At 43.4% G+C, this 18,064-nt stretch overlaps 1 protein-coding gene across 1 annotated transcript in view; it reads left to right on the top strand.

The window, feature by feature from the left end:
* The window catches only part of LOC309406579 (amine oxidase [flavin-containing] A-like), a gene marked incomplete at both ends in the record, with an annotated part of 38,834 nt that overhangs the window by 15,889 nt on the left and 4,881 nt on the right, over positions 1 to 18,064 (top strand). Inside the window, 7 exons of the mRNA XM_082001844.1 lie at positions 5,377 to 5,481; positions 6,757 to 6,848; positions 9,863 to 10,004; positions 11,859 to 12,008; positions 13,336 to 13,495; positions 14,788 to 14,884; positions 17,687 to 17,740. Coding sequence (XP_081857970.1) covers positions 5,377 to 5,481; positions 6,757 to 6,848; positions 9,863 to 10,004; positions 11,859 to 12,008; positions 13,336 to 13,495; positions 14,788 to 14,884; positions 17,687 to 17,740 — 800 coding nt within the window. The remainder of the gene's footprint in view (positions 1 to 5,376; positions 5,482 to 6,756; positions 6,849 to 9,862; positions 10,005 to 11,858; positions 12,009 to 13,335; positions 13,496 to 14,787; positions 14,885 to 17,686; positions 17,741 to 18,064) is intronic.

Raw genomic sequence — 18,064 nt, 5'->3', positions numbered from 1 at the left:
CCTATGGTATTCCACCACTTTTTCTCCTTGCGTTTTTCTTGAGACCTTGTGCAGTCACCATGCCCTTTGTTTTAGGGATCTGTTGTTGAACCCTCTCTTACATCCCACATCTACAAGAATCCCCTTGAAAACAAACTGTGCAGTCCTGGCTATTGACTGGGTTGGTGAGTGCTCAGGGACCTCAGGGCTTGCACATTTTACACAGTTATCATGCTGTGATGGTGAGTTGGCCAGGTAGGGATTGTGCTCTCCTGGCTATAGGTGCGTCCCTCCTATTCATTAAAGATGCTCCAGGATCCCAAGCACCTGGGGTATTTCCTAGATGATAGAAAATGTGTTGGCAAAGAGCTGATTTGATATTAAAGGATCATTGTCTCAGAAATTAAATATTAATTGGAAAGATGGATGTGTTCAGCTTCTTGGGCTAATATGTTGTCAGCAGTGGGCCAGCTGCTGCCTTTCAGGTTTGAAAACTATGACTAAAACTTTTGTCTGTGTGTCATATCTGCTATTTCTGCCAGTTGATGGCTGTTGGGGAGCGTGTAGCCGGGACCAGATAGGATAGTCTCTTCCCAAGGGCATGTCTCCAAAGTCTGCAATGCTGTGTGGTTTTGTCAAAGGTGAGAGGGAGAGTGTTTAGAGGAATGACTAAACGTGGCTTTAGATTTTGTTGTGACAGTCATTCAACCATATATAATCCCCAGCATCTCCAGATTAAGAAATTTTTAGTCTTTTGTTTGCCATAGTAATCAGTTAAGTTTGGCTTTTTCTGAAGTTTTCCAGGATATGCTTGGATTTAATAAGGGAAAGTGGGGAAATGGTTTATCCTAGCAGCTGAAGCAGCCAAGGGAGAGTGGAAATCCCTGGAGGGATTTCATGAGCTTCTTTGCTCTGAAAGGAATTTTTCCCATATGTGTGTGGAAAAATTCCATATATTGCAAACTTTAAAAACTACGTTGCTTTGTGTGGACAGGTTTCCTTTGTAGTTACAGTTTATTTGAAAAATTCAAATATGTAACTATTGTTTATCTTTTTTGTTTGTTTGTTCATTCTTTCTCTTCAGTTAGCTTGATAATGCGGACTGCTTTGATATCAATCAGGAATTTGTTTGTATCCTGTCATCATAAATCTGTAACTTCAAATTTCCAGGATTTTCTTATGAGCCCCAGACTTTCTTTCCAGCCAAATTGCTCTGTGGCTACTGTCCCGTAATTCATCAAGAATGCTTTAGGACTGAGAATAGGCAGATGTGCTGGAGTTCTTCCTTCCCAGAAGAGGCAGATAGCTTTTTATTTTTACAGAGGTCCTTGAAGGTCACACTGTGCTCTGTTTTCACCTTCTGTTTAGTAGAAGACCCTAAAAGGTAAAGGCATTAGGGCCTTGGTGTGGTATTAACCTTCTCATGCAACTGCGGTCCTCTAATACCTGGCTGCATCACCCAGCTCTGGTATATGTAATATTAGTAAATAAGGACTGGTTTTGCTTATTTGTTTGCTTTTGATTTTCAGAGCAAGGTAACACTTGACAAAAGATGAGCATTTGTATGAAATTCTTCACATTGGCCATCTAGTCTTTCCTTCATCTAACTTTAAGAGATTAGGGTGCAGCAAGTAAGTCTGTGACTAAGTCTGTGCAGATCGCCATAAATCTGCAGTTCAGACATGGGAATTGCAGACAGTCCAAGGCATCGCAGTGCTTGCAAGGCTAGACCTTCTGGAGATCCTGAGCAGGGAAGGATGCCCACCTGAGGGCTCACACCCTGGGGAGCCGATGCTCTATCTGCCTGCGTGCGGTGTGCACGGCCCAAGGGTGATAGCCATCCCTGCCCTGGGGCACAAGGGATGCTCCTCCTGTGCTTCCTGACCTGTAGCTCATCTCAGCACAGAGGACAGGAGCCAGACTTGCCTTTCTCAAGACCAGCAAAGTTGCCTGCTCCTCTTTGAAACAGGGTGGTGTCACAGTGAGGTGGCTTGGGCTTAATTCCTGTAGTTACGGCTACAAGCCACAGCATAGCCCTGGGCAGGGAAAAGACAGACCTTGCAGAGCACACCTCTCTCTGCTGCCTTCTTTCTAACCACTGAACTAGGGTGCTTAGGGATATTGTTTCCTTTGAATTGGCGTGGGGTAACTAATCCAGGCAGGCAGCAGGACTCAAATCTGAGGTCTGCAGGAAAGCATTCAACACACCAGGAAATGAAAAAAGAAGTTAGATAAACCCTGTGGGTCAGTCAAGCAGCCTTGTGTTAGCATGGGAACAAAGCCAGTAGGTTATTTGCCTTTCTGTTAAGGCAACAGTAGATCTCAAAATAATACACCCAGAACACTATAAACTTGTTTAAAAATGGAATATTGCAAGACCTTGCCTGCTTGCCGTGAGCTCCTCTGTGAAACATGCAGCCAGAGCTCCTCTGCCTAGTCGGGAAACTAGTATTAAAAACAAATTAATAACTTACCAGCTCCAGGTCATTTGGGCTAGATTTGCTCCCTGCTGTGGAGATACTTGTGCAAGAGAGAGGGTTGAAAAACTGATGGGGATAAGGCTGTTTGGTGTGCTTTCTATGATGGGCAGTGGGGATTTCTCCCCTGGAATTTGTTAGCATTGGGCTTTTCTCTGATCAGCTCCCACCTCTGACAGGTCCAGGCCCCCTGCACAAGGAGTTAGTGTGCCTGTGAACTATTTCAGGCTCCTGAATTCAATCTCAGCCTCTTCCAGGTCTCTTAGCACTGGACTTTGTAATTGTATTGGACAAAATACAACTTAAAAAATTTTATTTTTCCAGCTTTTCCTGCCCTTGGTCTCCCTCCAGTCTTACTGAAGTGATGTTTTTTTACATGCAAAAGAGAGCAGCAAGTACTGCAACTTTAGGCTGTGTTAGTTATCAGTTGGCATGTCATAGTTCTCAGGGGATAAAATGTGTTTTCCCATTGATCTTGCTGGGCTAGGCCATTGACTAAAGATGTGGGGATAATAATATTTTCAGATCAGTAGTGAGAGGGTAGTTCTTTTTTCAAATAGCAGATAAGTGATAAGATCCAGATAAGATGCAGTGTGATACATGTCATACCAGTAGCTGAGGTCGTAAGATTTCTTGATCAGTCTTCAGCAGTTTGTGAGGTGGGCTACAGCTAGTATAAAGGTGGAAAATTTGGAGAAAAATATTAGGTAGCCAAGCAGTGGGCAGGTTCTCTCACCAACTGCCACATCTGCAGCAATCAGGATAGTTTGGAAGTTTCTGAACCTGTAGCTACTGAACACAGTAGAGTTAATACTGGGACTTAGAAAAGCTGTTTTGGCACAAACCTCATCACAGAGTTACTAAGCGAGAATTTTCTTGGGTTGTTGTTTCCAGCGATATAAGGAATAGGTTTGGCTGATAACAAGAGGAGGAGATGAGCCCTAGAAGAAGTTACTTTTTTGACTTTCTTTTAAAATAATTGTTTCTTTTTTTGAGTCAAGTAAGCTAAGTATAGGTATTTGCAAGTTACAGCACTCAGTAAAAGCTCAGTAACTTATCGAAAAGCTGTGTGAAAAGAGGTCTTACTGAATGGTCAAAAACTTTGGGAAGTGTTCCCTGCTACTCCTGAATGGCAGGCTTATCTTTTCCCTTTGTCCCCTAGCAATATGGACATGACAGAACTTCAGTAATAACTTATCTTCACCTGTTGTTGGGTGGCCTGACAACATTGTACCTCATCTCTGCTTAAGGGCAGGATTATTGGTGTTAAAGCACATCAAGGAAGACATGTTGATGGCACTGCATTCCTGACCAGAATAATAAGTCTAGCAATAAATGAACTTTGAAGGAGCAAGATTTGATGATCTTTTTGAAAAACAAAACGTTGTGCAATAATAAGAAAATGGTTAGCAATTTATTACTGCTTTGTATTAGGATTTCCTTGTTTGGTACAGTATTGGTTTATGACAGTAAAAGTTGTAGCACACAGTGTATCACTTTGCATGTGTTTTTTTGGTTTTCTTTTCTGTGGCTGAACACACAGTGCTCCAAACTGGCAGTGAGAAATTGTGCTGAAGGAAAAGGAAGAGGCAGTGTCATGCAGAGGATTCCGTTATACCTACCCTGGGGATGACAAAAGTTGACCAAAACACGTCATTTTGGCTTTTTTACTGCTTTTTCCAAGTCTGAAAGCTCACTATGCTCTCCGAGTTTCATCTTGCACCTTTTATTTTTGTTATGGTCTTTGCAGAAAAATGCTCTGAAGAACATGAGAAATCCATATGTATTTACACACATATAGTTATCAGTGGGGAAGACTCATAAATTCTCCTCTCGATGAGGTGGGGAAAGGGGCATTTGGCTCTGCTTTGTGTCTCCCTGTCCCTGGATCACCATCTCATGCATTTGCAGCACTGCAGCCTCTCGCTTGGTCCATGACTCCCACCTGCCAGGTGCAACGGGCTGGCATGGCATACATGCCCTGAAAAGTGTATTGCACACAGTTTAGCATCACAGCTCCTACCTATCATGGTCCAGTGTGTTCACTGCATCCTGCCATGTGACCTCATGCAAACTTTTAACACACCTAGAAGAGCAAACATTTAAGAGGTCTGATGAGAAAATTGCCATTGACTTCTGTGAGGAAAGATTCAAAGCAATTTAATAAGAGAAAATGTTGCCTGCTCCTCCAGTCCTCTTTCAGATTAAAATTATCACAAAGAACCAGCTCCTGTTAGACTGTTTCGTTTATCATTATATCACAAGATATCTGAAACAGTCCGTGTTCCTGTTGCAGCTATGTGTCATACACATTGTAAGTACTGATACCATTTTTGCAAGTGTACGAAATTTTTCTTCCTGTAACTTTCTTTTTGGCAATTTTTTTTTTTTTAGGCTAGGTTTCTCCCAAGGTACTTGGCAGAATAGAGAGGTATGTTTGCTTTTTATGGGTGAGGTGTACCATAAAGGTGCTTAGATAGTTTAAAAGTTTAAAATGCATGCAATTTTAGACCCATCGATTTTTAGGATGCAAATTTCAGCAGGTAGGAGGACATTTGATTCATTCATATGTAATAATGAAGAATGCCTAGGAACAAGGATTATTACCTCCTTGTCCATTGCTTGAGTCTCCTTAGCCCAGAATTTGACAACCTGCTCAGAACAAATGTACCCCTCCCCATCCCTTGTGAATAAAAAAAAGTGTTATTGACCTTTTTAATGTCATCCTAACTGTTTTTTCCCCTCATACTTAGCTTCATGCATTCCATGCTTACATGCATATGCAGGGTAAAAAAAAAAAAAAGCTAGGTCTTTTGGGGCAAAAGGTCAACCATGTGATGATGAGAGAATTTTGTTTTCATGAGTAATGAAGATATGCTCCATTGTGTTTCAGTTGCTTATGTTCTTATGTGTATTTTAGGGAAAGTCAAACTATGTCACAAATATTTCCCCTTCAACATGGAATCCCTTAGTTTATCTGGATTACAATAACTTCTGGAGGACCATGGACAAGCTGGGAAAAGAGGTAAGCGATGTAAATTGCATCTGTTTCCTACAATGCTCATGTCGCCACAAGTAAGTCTGGTTTTGTTTTGTGTTGTTTCTGGCAGGCTTTTTCATTGCTTCTTTAACATAAAAAAACAAACAAACAAACATCCATCAGGAAAGATATCTATGTTGCTCAGGAACTATCGGGAATAACACGGCTTCCTCACTGAGAGGGGTTTGGACTAGATGACCTTTAAAGGTCCCTTCCAACCCAAACCATTCTATGATTCTATGAGAGGATACAAAAAGATCTGGAGATGTCTAAGATAGCTGAAAAAAATGGGGTTGAATCTCAGTGTATGTACTTTCTCATGCCAGGGAAAGCCGTTACACGAGCTGGGACATGAGAAGGGTTTTTCCCCTTCCCCTGTGAGAGCCTTTTTGAGTAAGGATGATTCTTTTTTGTAGCTGCCTAAGATGGGCTCCAGTTTGGCTTCATAGTAATTTTATTTCTAAAATTCTTAAACAGTAAACACCTTCAAAATCCAAGCAGTACAACTGCAGATCTTCCTGTGTGCAAAAAGTAGCCCCTGGAGCTTCATGCTGTCTTTCAAATATTTAACAGTTGCCTTATAATTTGGCTGCAAACCAGTGGCCCTATCTTACAATAACCTTCAGGCATAACTAGTTGTATTCCTACAAAGTGCATCGGGTTTATGTGGTTTTGAAGAATCCAATTTGTGCATGATACTACACATTTTTTTGTCAAATAATATATCTTTTTAAAAGATTCAGATGTACGATAGTTTCCTCACGTGTTATGGTACTTACATGCAATGGATTATTATTATAAAGAATTAAACTGTCTAAAAATAATTTAATAGTATCTAGACATTTTTGCTCCTTCTGTAGTTAACAGAAAGACATAGGGGCCTTGAGATACCTTCTTGTAACTGACTGAATCTCTGACTGGAGAAAGAGTTTTTCCCTCAGGTGTTAGAGGACACCAAGATGACTCAGTTAGAATCGACACCTTACCTTTGGACGACTAAAGGCCAGATGAGTCCCGACATATGGATATAGCTCATTGGTCAGACAAAGCCAGATTTGGTGGTCATGGTACAATTCATGCCCAAAGGTGTGAATGGAAACTATGCCGTTTAGTGAATTTATTCCAAATTTACAGCCATGTGCAGGGGACAAAAAGCAACTCCTGGCCAACATATCAATCAACTCTGTGCTACTAACTAGCTATGACCAGGCAATGATATAGTACTGAATAACTTCTTGAATATTTTGCCTCTGTCTCCAGATTCCTCTTGAAGCACCATGGGATGCGCCACATGCTGAAGAATGGGACAAAATGACCATGAAAGAGCTGATAAATAAGATTTGCTGGACCAAGTATATAATTCTTTATTCACTTTGAAATGCAGCTGCAGAATGATAGTGGCTCCCTGGAAAATTCTGGGGTACAGCTACATACAGCTGGAGTATAGGTGGTGAGAGAGCAGAAGGTGTTTGAGATGAGGCTGGTCTTTGGGCTGTTGTCAGGTGGTGGGTGAGGGCCTGTGGAGGATGAAGTGGTATTCAGAGCTTGTGTTGGCTGGCAGATGGGATTAAAGGTGCTGGGGAAACCTGGGGTTTGCCTCAGCAGGCCCACGCACACAAGAGTGACAGCATGGGCTCTTCTAACTATACTTTCACTTCACTCATTTGGAGAACATGTGCCTTTGTCTTTAGGAAAAGCAACATGTAGACAAAACTCTGCTTTGTAGGTATGAATAAAGGTTACTTGACAGAAATGAAGGCAGAAGGAGGTGAGGGGACTTCCTCAGCCCTGTGGTAGGCTAGGAGCTGAGGAGTGATGTCCTCTGACTCAGCTATGACCTCTCCTGTGCAGTTATCATATGTGTCTGCTTTTACTGCGTGAGCTGCATCGTGTGTAGCGCGGAGCAGGCGGATGCCGCTGGCACATCAGAGAGCAGCATGCTGTGCCAGAGGGCAGCTGTTTTCCAGTGGTTGCTCAATGGATGGGGCAGTGCGAGACCCGAGGAGCGGGGGGTGAGCTGCTGTTGGCTCTGGAAACTCTGGAGATGTTCAAGTGCTGCTTCTTGTTTCAGTAGTAGTGCCTGCTGGGCCTCCAAAACCCTTGGAGGGAAACAAGGAAGCTGAGGCAACTTTCTTGTTACCTTTCACCTCCCTGGCTGGTTAGTGCCTGAGCCCGGTTGGGACCTCCATGTTTGTCTCAGCAAGCCTGTTGCTGCGCTTGCTCAGTTTTCCCATTGCCCATTGCAGTGCACTCTCCCTCTGCTCCTGGGAAGCTGTCCTTGAATGCCAGCCAGCTATCCTGGGCCTCTCTGCCCTGCAGGGCAGTTTCCCATGAGGTGCTGCCAAGCAGGTCCTTCAGGGAGGATAAAATCCGCTCTTCTAAAATCAAGGGTTGCAGTTCTGCTGTCTTACTCCTCTCAGGATCTTAAATTCCACAGTCTCATGGCCACTGCAATCAAGGCTGCCCATCATCTTTGCAGCATCCAACAGATCTTCCTTGTTTGTGAGTAGCAGGTCCTAGTGTATCAACCCTAGCTGGTAGGATGAGGGCCCGAGGTGATATATTGCCTAGAAAATGGCCAGTGTGTTTTATATGTCTATGAGGGATGACACTGTGCGAATAAAAAAGGCACAATGTTCAATATGGGGTGATGACAACTGGAAATACTCTCTTCTTCCTTCTCTTTTTTTCAATTAATTCTCTTTATAAGGCAAAGAGAAGTGTGCTCATACGAGCACTTGTATCCCCCCTTGCTGTGCTGGCCCCTGTGCTATTCTGTAATGCTCTCCTCCCTTGCATTCAGTGTCTTTTATTTGTGTGGCTCTGCTCTGTTTGCCCTTTCACTCTGACTGTGGTTAAGCACCGTGCCTGCAGCTTCCTGATCAAAATTTTCCATTTGAAATGATCTGACCAGCTTAAATTTTGCTCCAGCTCCATGTGATACAAGGTACAGCCATTTGGACTTTCTTTTGCTCTCTGTGGCATTGTAGTTTTCTTTACAATTAGTTTTATGAGCCATTTGCCTGCAAACTCGGTCACTTTTGAACTACTCTTTCTGTTGCAAGTGCACTGGCTCTTCCTTTTCTAGATTTTACTGTTCCCCTTAGTCAGGGAGCCAATGGAGTATAAGCAGAACTGGGTTTATAGTGATCTCTCCTGTAACATGCTTCTCTGCAAGACTGCTTCTACTGCCAAGGGTTTTGTGGCACTCCAGTTTTAATGGATGTGTTTAGCTGAAGCACATTCAAAAATTCAGTAAAAAGTCATTTTAGATCTTCAAGCTATGTGTTTTTCTACACATAGTTAAAAACTGTAGTGCCCTAGACAGAAAAGCTCTTCTGCAGCATTTTCTATATGACTTGGGTCAAGATTATAAAAGAAGATTTGTTTGTCGTGTGTCACAAATCAGCATCTACTGATCCTGGAGAGACTCTTCACATTTCTCAAGCGTGACCTGCTGCAACTGTTTAGTGTCTTAGTGGTTTCAGGATTGTTGCAGAGGGTTCTTGCATGCAGGATGTTTTCATATCCTGGCTAATGAAATAGAGGTGTCTGGGCTTCATCATACCCGGGGAAACGAGGTTATAAAAGTTTGTAAGTTACATATTTTAGCCCAGATAACTTGCAAAGTTCCTTCCCTTAGCAGATGATTATAAATTTATGTTGTTTTATGAAACTTCATCCAAGTCAAAGTCCTTTCACCTTCTTTGCAAAATGATCTCCATTCTCTTAGCAATCTGTAGCCCCAAATGAAAGAAATGTGAATAGCCAGGTCCTCATCTCCTGTTGCTGTAATTCTGTTTACATTCACAGTACTTATTATGGTAGACAGCTGACCCTCTCTAGCAATGACTGCCAATTTGGTTTCTCTGGGTTATCTACCATGTCTGGTTCTTGGTTTCACAAAAGGTCTGTGCAGCAGTATTACGTGGGAGATGGGGAATGTCTTAGCTGCATGGCTAGTTGAGTCCCTCGGGACCCATCAGACCTTGGAAATTATGTGCCTGATGAGCTCCCCATGGAGGAGAAATGCAGAAGAATTTCACTAGCTGGTTACCAAATGCATTCTCCTGTTGAGAAAAATATTTGTTCTGATGAAAGGAACAGCAGCTGGGAAACTGTTTGAAGAAATAACTAAGGTGAAATCAGTGGGATTTCTAACTAAAAGGGTAAGTGCTTTGGGAGGGAGGTGCTGATATAAACCTACTGAAACAGTTTCGCTACAGACTAAAAAAGAGATATAAATCATCTTGGCTTTTCTGACTTTGGGAAAGCAACCCTTATCGAGAATACCAAAGAAAATCCTGAAAGCAGTCAGGAAGTCACATCTACTCACTGCCTGTTTCTGCCTCTGTGTCTTATGCAGAGCTGCTAAAGAATTTGCCACCTTGTTTGTGAATGTCAATGTCACATCTGAGCCTCATGAAGTCTCTGCGCTCTGGTTCCTGTGGTATGTGAGGCAGTGTGGGGGCACAGCCAGGATTTTCTCCATCACCAATGGGGGCCAGGTACAAAATGTCTCATACTCTTCCTCCTCTCTTGAAACCATAAAGAGCAAGTGGAGTGTTTTAGCCATCAAAGCCCTGCAATTAATGAAAAGAGTATGAAACACCAAGTTCATGTGACACCGGAGACAATTATGTTCTCATGGGGTGGAACAGCTCTCTCAGCTAACTCTGTACAATGACAAATTTTATTAGCTAGGCTTTGGGATAAATTGGGACAATTTAATCGATTGTTTTTTCCTGTGCATTCGCTTCAGCACAGTCCTTTTGTTGCTCTTTTGTTGCTTTTTTGCCAGTTTGTTTTCTATGGGTTACTTAGCACATTTGAATGTTTTCAAGAGCTCAAAGCAACTGTACTTCAGAGTGAAATACTTTTTTTGGCATTGAAGGCTCTAATGACAAGAGTTGGAAGTAGATAGCAAAAGGCCCTTCCTTCTTGGGACAGCTCACATGGTAGCATATTTTATGAGCTACTTCAGACTGTTTCTCACCTTGGTTGTTGCAGGTGCCTGGTTGCCTGCAGAACATCATGGTTTTCATGTGTTTGCTCTGGATGAAGTTTCAGAAAAGGGGAGAGGGGGCTGTCAAAATAATTTGGATGTGGTATGTCGGCACCCTTTACTAGCCTATTATGTCAGTTAACGCAGCCTCAGAAAGCACACACAGCATTTCAGATTTAAGCTATGAACAGCAAAAATGGAGACAATACCACACCCTTCCAAGTGTGCCAAGATAGGGAAACATTAAGAGAAGTTGCTTGGAGAGGTGCGAAGTCTCCATCAACATCTGTCCATTGGGGTAAGAATAGACAACCATGTGTCAGAAAGGATGTAAGTAGAGCTGCCCTGAGGTAGGAGCAAGACCCAGAAGCCTTCCTCCTCAGGAGCCCCTCAGCCATATTTGCTGTCCCACGTCAGCAATTGCTAGATGTTGCAGCAAGAATCAAAAATAAAATTAATCCCAAGATACTCATAGCTAAACAAGACACTTGGAGAGGGGAAAGCTAGCCTGGGAAGAGCACTTCCTTTTCTTTGTGCCTGGGTGGGGCAAGCTGTCTTTGGTTTCTACCATTGTTCCCTCTCCCCTCACCCCAATCAAAATCAGTTGAGCAAAAACACTAAGGGTTTCTGACTTAGCGCCCATGACGAGTCTTCTAAAACTTCTTCAGGCAGCCGTTGCAGTCTTTCAGCACAAAACTTTGTGGATCCTTTCCTCCCTGCTAGTACCAGGATCTTATATGTAAAAGTGAGCTGCTTGCTATAACGCTGGTGGCTGGTAGATAAAAGAGGGTTAGTGCTTCCTCTGAGCCTCTGCACAGACATCGCAAGGATGTGTCACAGATGATTGTGCTTTTTTCCGGACAGCAATGTCTTTGTGTCTTCCCAGGGACAGATAAAGCTCATTGCCTGCTGCACTCGAGGCCAGAACAGTTAAAGATCTGTTTTGCTTCTGGGCTGGTGCAGGCTTTTGCTGTACAGATGCAAGTTGGTGGTTTTGTCACACATGAGGGTTTTGGTAGCATAGTGATCGGTAAAATACTCAAAACCTCTTTTTAATGAAGTGGTATGTTTATACTAGCTAGAATACCTGCATTCTATTTGCTTATTCTCCAGGCTTCAAGAGTCTTTAAGCCAGCTAATTGTGGAAGCCATTGTGAAAAATGGTTTAGGCAGCAATCCCCACTGAGGCTCAGGTTTATGCCTTCACTCTTCTGAAAGTCTGGGCCTCTTTATGCACCCTTAGGACTTGCACATTTGGCCTGGAGTTTCTTGGTTATGAGCAGAAGTCATATTCAGTGTCATTGTGATTAATGCTGGTGATTTTTTGTTTGTGTTTCTTTTCTGTTTGTTTTTTTAGGAGAGGAAGTTTAAAGGAGGTTCTGCGCAGATATCAGAGAAAATAATGGAACGCCTCAAAGGAAGAGTTAAACTGGAGCAACCTGTGGTCCTTATTGATCAGACAGGTGATAATGTCATTGTGGAGACTCTAAACCATGAGATATATGAGGTAATTTGATCAGAATAAAAGTAGAGTGTTCATTTTGTGGAGGAATACATCTGCTGCAGCTTTTAGCCAGATATAATCAGGAAGTACCCATTTGTGTGTGTCTATTTCTCAGACCACCCTGATACTCTGTGAAACCTGCTTTTTGGATTTATTTATGACTGGGTCTCTTCTTGGTGTTCTGCTAGTTAGTTTCTGTCATTACTCTGCCTTTTCTGCCTTAACTTTTTCTGTGACTATATATTTTTACATTTTAGTTCTTCATTGAGACTATTTCAAAGAAAAGAAAAATAATATTCCTGTTTGTATCTAAGTTTGTGGTTTGCAGAACAAAAAAAAAGGCTTTTCAAATGCTTTTAGTAAGATTTTGCCTCTGTGCAGTGGTGCTGTGAAATGCTCTATCAGTACTTGATTACCTGCAGATGGCACCCACAGGGCAGCAGCTCTCTTCTGCATGCAGAGCCCAGCCTGCCACGGGGGTTTGTGCAGGACCATCACAATCTGCAAGACCCCCATCTCACCAGTGTTAGTGTTTGGAGGGTATTTAGAGAAAGCTAGGAGAAAGGGAAGGGGCTGTTTGGCAGAGAAGCCAGTCCAAAGGTGTCCTGGAGGAGGGACTCTCCCTTCCTCAGGGGTTTTTAAACCCTGGAGTTCAACCACAAGCTTATTCCTCAATGGTGACTGAGCAGCAGCCAAATCGGAGGAGACAGGCTTCCTGCAGTCAGCAGCCCCAGCAGCGTGAGAGTGACTGAGAGCAGCAGTGTCTGTTGTGATATAGTGTCATCCTGAGCCCCAAAGCAGAGCATCCTTCATAGCTGTGGTCAGACACCAGACCTGTGAGAGGGATGGGACGTGTTCAGGAAAGCTGAAATCACCACCAGTGTTGCTTGTCCCGAAGTAGTATCCTGTGAACATGCACAAAAGTGATTTATTTTTTTTAACAGCTTATAATTTGGACAAATGTAGGTCATATTTTCCTGGGGATGATAAAAGGACTTTTTACCCATGCCCTAAGATCTAGCTTGTCCCATTTCCACACCTGTCTCCAGCCAAGTTTCAACTCTGGTCCTGTAGTGTCTGGAAAGCTGTCAAGAATCGCTGTCAAGAATCATCTAACCACAAAACAACACGTTTTTCCCAGCTCCTTTTTCTGAATGGCAGAATTATTTTGGTTACCTAGAAATATCTGTGTGGGAAAGCCAAGCAGCAATATCAGGTGTGGGAAAGCTGTAAGCAACTAATAAGAAAGAGCGTCTTTCAAATGTGTCCTGCAGGGCAAGCTCAGTGAGAGGCAGCACCTTGTCTGTACTGACTGTGTTTCATGTTTCAGGGCAAGTATGTGATCAGTGCTATCCCTCCGATCCTGACAACGAAGATTCATTACAAGCCTGAACTGCCCCCAAAGAGAAACCAGTTAATTCAGCGTTTGCCTATGGGATGTGTCATAAAATGCATGGTGTACTACAGGGAAGCCTTCTGGGAGAAGAAGGGTATGTGGGGAAAGTGAAGGACTTGGGTGCCCCATGCAATGCAAATTTCGAAGCTCTGCTGTCAATCAATAAATAAATCCAAGGGCGGGGGGGGTAAATGTGAAACCCCCCCAAACCAAACACACAGAAAAGTGAAAAGTAAAGCTCCTTAGAAAGGAGAGCTCTTCCTCCAAGCTTGAGTGCACGCTTTGTCCCAAAGATGAGCCCGGACCCAAATAGGATCCCAAATCTCATTGTTGCTAGATGAGGAGGGACGACTGAGGGAGTAAGCAATGTTTCCCTGGGAAGCATTGCTGAAACCTGCAATGCACACAAGCAGTGACACTGCAGCAGCAGGTCCCTGCTTCTCCCTGCGAGCAGAGTTAGGACAGCTAAAGAGAATTTACAGCAGATGACAAGGAGAGCTTAAGGTCTAAGCAAGACCTTTCCCTGTTTTTAATCCTCTGTTCTACAGACTTGGTCTCTCAGAGGACAGGAAAAAGTAGGTTAGCTTTTTGTTTAACTCAAGATTTTTTTTTCCATGTGCTGCAACATCATGTGTTTCTCAGGTTTAACTGATACCATTTCCAGAACTATTTGTATGAACAGATTAGTTTCCACTTCCTATGTAATGATACCGAGAGTTGCACTGGGCAAGAATATTTCTTAATCAGAAGAATATAATTTTGCATGTTTCAGAGCATAAACCAGCCATTGGGATTAGAACGAAATGTAGGTAGGTTTATACATTGTTATCTATATGGGATTTTTTGCATGTTCCTCTGACACGTACTGATGTGATACTAGATTATACAGCCCATGTTTCTGATGCATTACTGTTACAGGGCAACATTCCTGACAGTCTTATCATCATCAAAATCAATACAGGGTGTAAATTTGAGCCTGCAGTGACCAGATGGCATTACACTGGGTTTTGTTGCTGCTGCTGTTGTTTTGGCCAAAGTTACTCATGGAATGAACCATCATAGTTCTTGATAGATCTGTTTATTTTTAATTTTTATTCCCCCAAATGTAGAAAGCCAAAGGGACTTGCAACAATCTACAGAAATTCCTTGCTAAGTAATAATGGAATTTAAATATGGGTTTTATAAACTTACAAAATTTCCCAGAGTCAGAGGGAAGAGAGGAGAAAGACTGTTACAAAAACACTTCAGACATGTAGGTATTAATAGTGATGAAGGAATTACTGTACAATTCCTTTTATGGATAATTTTCCTTGCTCATTACTATCAGAAACAATGATCTTCAACAAATTTCTCTGACAATCATTTTGTTTTCTTTTCCTCCCTTAGATTATTGCGGTTCCTTCATCATTGAGGATGAAGAGTCTCCAATTGGAATAACTTTAGATGACACAAAACCTGATGGAACTTTCCCTGCCATTATGGGGTTAGGAGCTTCTAGCCAAGATGTGTATTTCTTTTTGTATGAAGGAGTGGGAGGAGGAGGAAGAGGGGAAATGACCAGGTTACATCAGTGGTGCCCACTCCCACAGTCTTCATAGATGGAGGACAGCACTTCTGACAAGCCTCTTGTGCCTCTCTAGTCTGTATAAGCTTTTAGGTGAAGCTTCTGCTGCAAATAGCCTAATACAAAGGAGATGGCTGGGAAGGAGTTGCTGAATTCAGCTGTAGTTTGTGTTAGGCATTCAGTTTTGGTTTGGGTTGGGGGTTTTTTGCTGTGGAGTAGGTTTAGAAATAAATCCCTTTCATACCTAGCTTTGTGAGCCTGTATTTGGCTTATGTCGGGCCTTGTATTTAGTGCCTGGGCCAAAATGAAAATGCTGTTGTCCAAGGAATTCTCATTTGCCTCCTCTCCCCATTGAGCTGAAGCAGGACAATGAACATCAGCTAGTGGTTGAGCAGGATTTGTCATAAAATTCAGGATTCTGAAGAAACTGCCAAGTAAAAAAGTTGAGTTTAGACAAACAGATGGGAAAATATGTAACACCATTGACCAGCTTTTAAAATAGGTTAAGCCAATATGAACAAGCAATCTTTACAAATGGTTCCACAGTAATCTGAGGTGAGACTGCCAAAAAAAGGCCAATATAAATGTCAGGCAACTACTCCTTAAGTATCTGGGAAGGAAAGTTTCCCACTTCTACTGAACTGTACATGTTTATGGGCATGTTCAAGGCTTAAAAACTTCCATGACCTGAGAGTAATAAGCTTCCTCCAAATCCCATATGGCAAACAGTTTCCTGCTTTCTCCTTGAGGATTTATGCAACCCAGCAAGCATGGGTTCATGAAAGGCAGGTCCTGCTTGACCAGCCTGATCTCCTTCTATGACCAGGTGACACGCCTAGTGGATGAGGGAAAGACTGTGGATGTTGTCTACCTGGACTTTAGTAAAGCCTTTGACAGCGTCTCCCACAGCATTCTCCTGGAGAAACTGGCGGCTCGTGGCTTAGACATGTTTACTCTTTGCTGGGTGAGGAACTGGCTGGATGGCTGAGCCCAGAGAGTTGTGGTGAACGGCGTTAAACCTGGCTGGCGGCCGGTCACAAGTGGTGTTCCCCAGGGCTCGGTTCTGGGGCTGGTCTTGTTCAATATCTTTATAGATGATCTAGATGAGGGAATCGAGTGCTCCCTCAGTAAGTTTGCAGATGACACCAAGTTGGGTGGAAGTGTTGATCTGCTGGAGGGTAGGAGGGCTCTGCAGAGGGATCTGGACAGGCTGGATCGATGGGCAGAGGTCAACTGTATGAGGTTTAATAAGGCCAAGTGCAGGGTCCTGCACTTTGGCCACAACAACCCCATACAACGCTACAGGCTTGGGGAGGAGTGGCTGGAGGCTGCCCGGCAGAAAGGGACCTGGGGTTGCTGGTTGACAGCCAGCTGAACATGAGCCGGCAGTGTGCCCAGGTGGCCAAGAAGGCCAACAGCGTCCTGGCCTGTATCAGAAATAGTGTGGGCAGCAGGAGTAGGGAAGTGATGGTGCCCCTGTACTCGGTACTGGTGAGGCCGCAGCTTGAATCCTGTGTTCAGTTTTGGGCCCCTCACTACAAGAAGGACGTTGAGGTGCTGGAGCGTGTCCAGAGAAGGGCAACGAAGCTGGTGAGGGGTCTGGAGCACAAGTCTTATGAGGAGCGGCTGAGGGAACTGGGGTTGTTCATTCTGGAGAAGAGGAGGCTGAGGGGAGACCTTATCGCTCTCTACAACTACCTGAAACGGGGTTGTGGTGACGAGGGCGCTGGTCTCTTCTCCCAAGTAACCAGCGATAAGACGAGAGGAAATGGCCTCAAGTTGCGCCAGGGGAGGTTTAGATTGGATATTAGGAAAAATTTCTTCACTGAGAGGGTGGTCAGTCGTTGGAACAGGCTGCCCAGGGAGGTGGTGGAGTCACCATCACTGGAAGTGTTCAAAAAACTTGTGGATGTGGTGCTTCGGGGCATGGTTTAGGGGACATGGTGGCACTGGATTAATGGTTGGACTTGATCTTGAAGGTCCTTTCCAACCTAGCGATTCTGTGATTCTAAAAGTGTGCAGGAACATACTTCATCCCCCAGGTATCTCCACTAGGGTCAGGTAAACTAATCACCAAATATGTTTCCTTCAAGCTGAATAAATATTAATCCCACTTTTTACAGGACTGGTCCATGACACTGTGCAGTGCTTGTCAGAGCAGCAAGTTCCCATCACTTATTAATACCAAATGATGTGGGCAGTGGTCAGCTGTCTGCGAGACTTCAAAAGCTCAAGAAAACTGAGGGTCTCAGTCCTTTTGTATAAGACCTAGGTATAAGAGGGTGTAGGGAGTGCAAGCTGATTTGCTGGACACTGTTGTCTCTCTGCCCACTTTGGGTATAACTTTTCTCTCCTGAATCAGTCAGGATGGCAAGTTCATTCCCACAGAGCAAAATGAGGCCAGTGCTGGCAACTTTGAAAACCCACTTGCAGTCTGCAACTTTCTCATCTGGTAGCTGCCAGGCAGTCCTCTGCCCCTGCCCCCTGGGAATGCATGTTCTCCCTTTCAATTAACTCCATAGGGTACCCCACATAGGCCTTTTCACCCATGTGGCCTGTAATTATTAAGCGATGAGGTATGATGAAAAAATGTCAAGCCCGTTACATACCGGTAAAGTTCTTTTTGCCTGTCTTTTTTTAGAGTCATTTCAAGCAAGAGCATGTGAATCAGCTGGGGTGTTGACACTGCGTGATATTTATATGCCATGTATTTCTTTTCAGTTTCATCCTTACCAGAAAGGCTGTTAAACTGGCCCATCTCAGTAAGGAAGAGAGGTAAGAATTCAGAAACTTTAAGTATTTCAGAAATAAGTCAGTTCTCTGGGATGCTTCCCCACAGAAATTTGTCTGTGGCTATGTGTGTGCATATGCACGTATATACATGCTCCGTGCAGTTACCAATACTGAAAAGGAGGTAAAGTTTTTAGCGTAAACAGGCCAAGACTTAATGCTAATATCCATCCTGTTATGGATGTTTCTGGGTTTCCAAGTCCTGCCCACTCTTCCATGTTATGACTTATCAACTCTGTTTCACTACGTGAACTGAGAAGATTTTTCCAAAGACATTCCCAGACTGCATCCCCACTGAATGATGCTTCA

This window comes from Phaethon aethereus, assembly GCF_964289735.1.
Source record: "Phaethon aethereus genome assembly, chromosome: 1".
In the NCBI taxonomy this organism is placed as follows: Eukaryota; Metazoa; Chordata; class Aves; order Phaethontiformes; family Phaethontidae; genus Phaethon; species Phaethon aethereus.
This window is presented reverse-complemented; position numbering and strand designations above follow the sequence as displayed.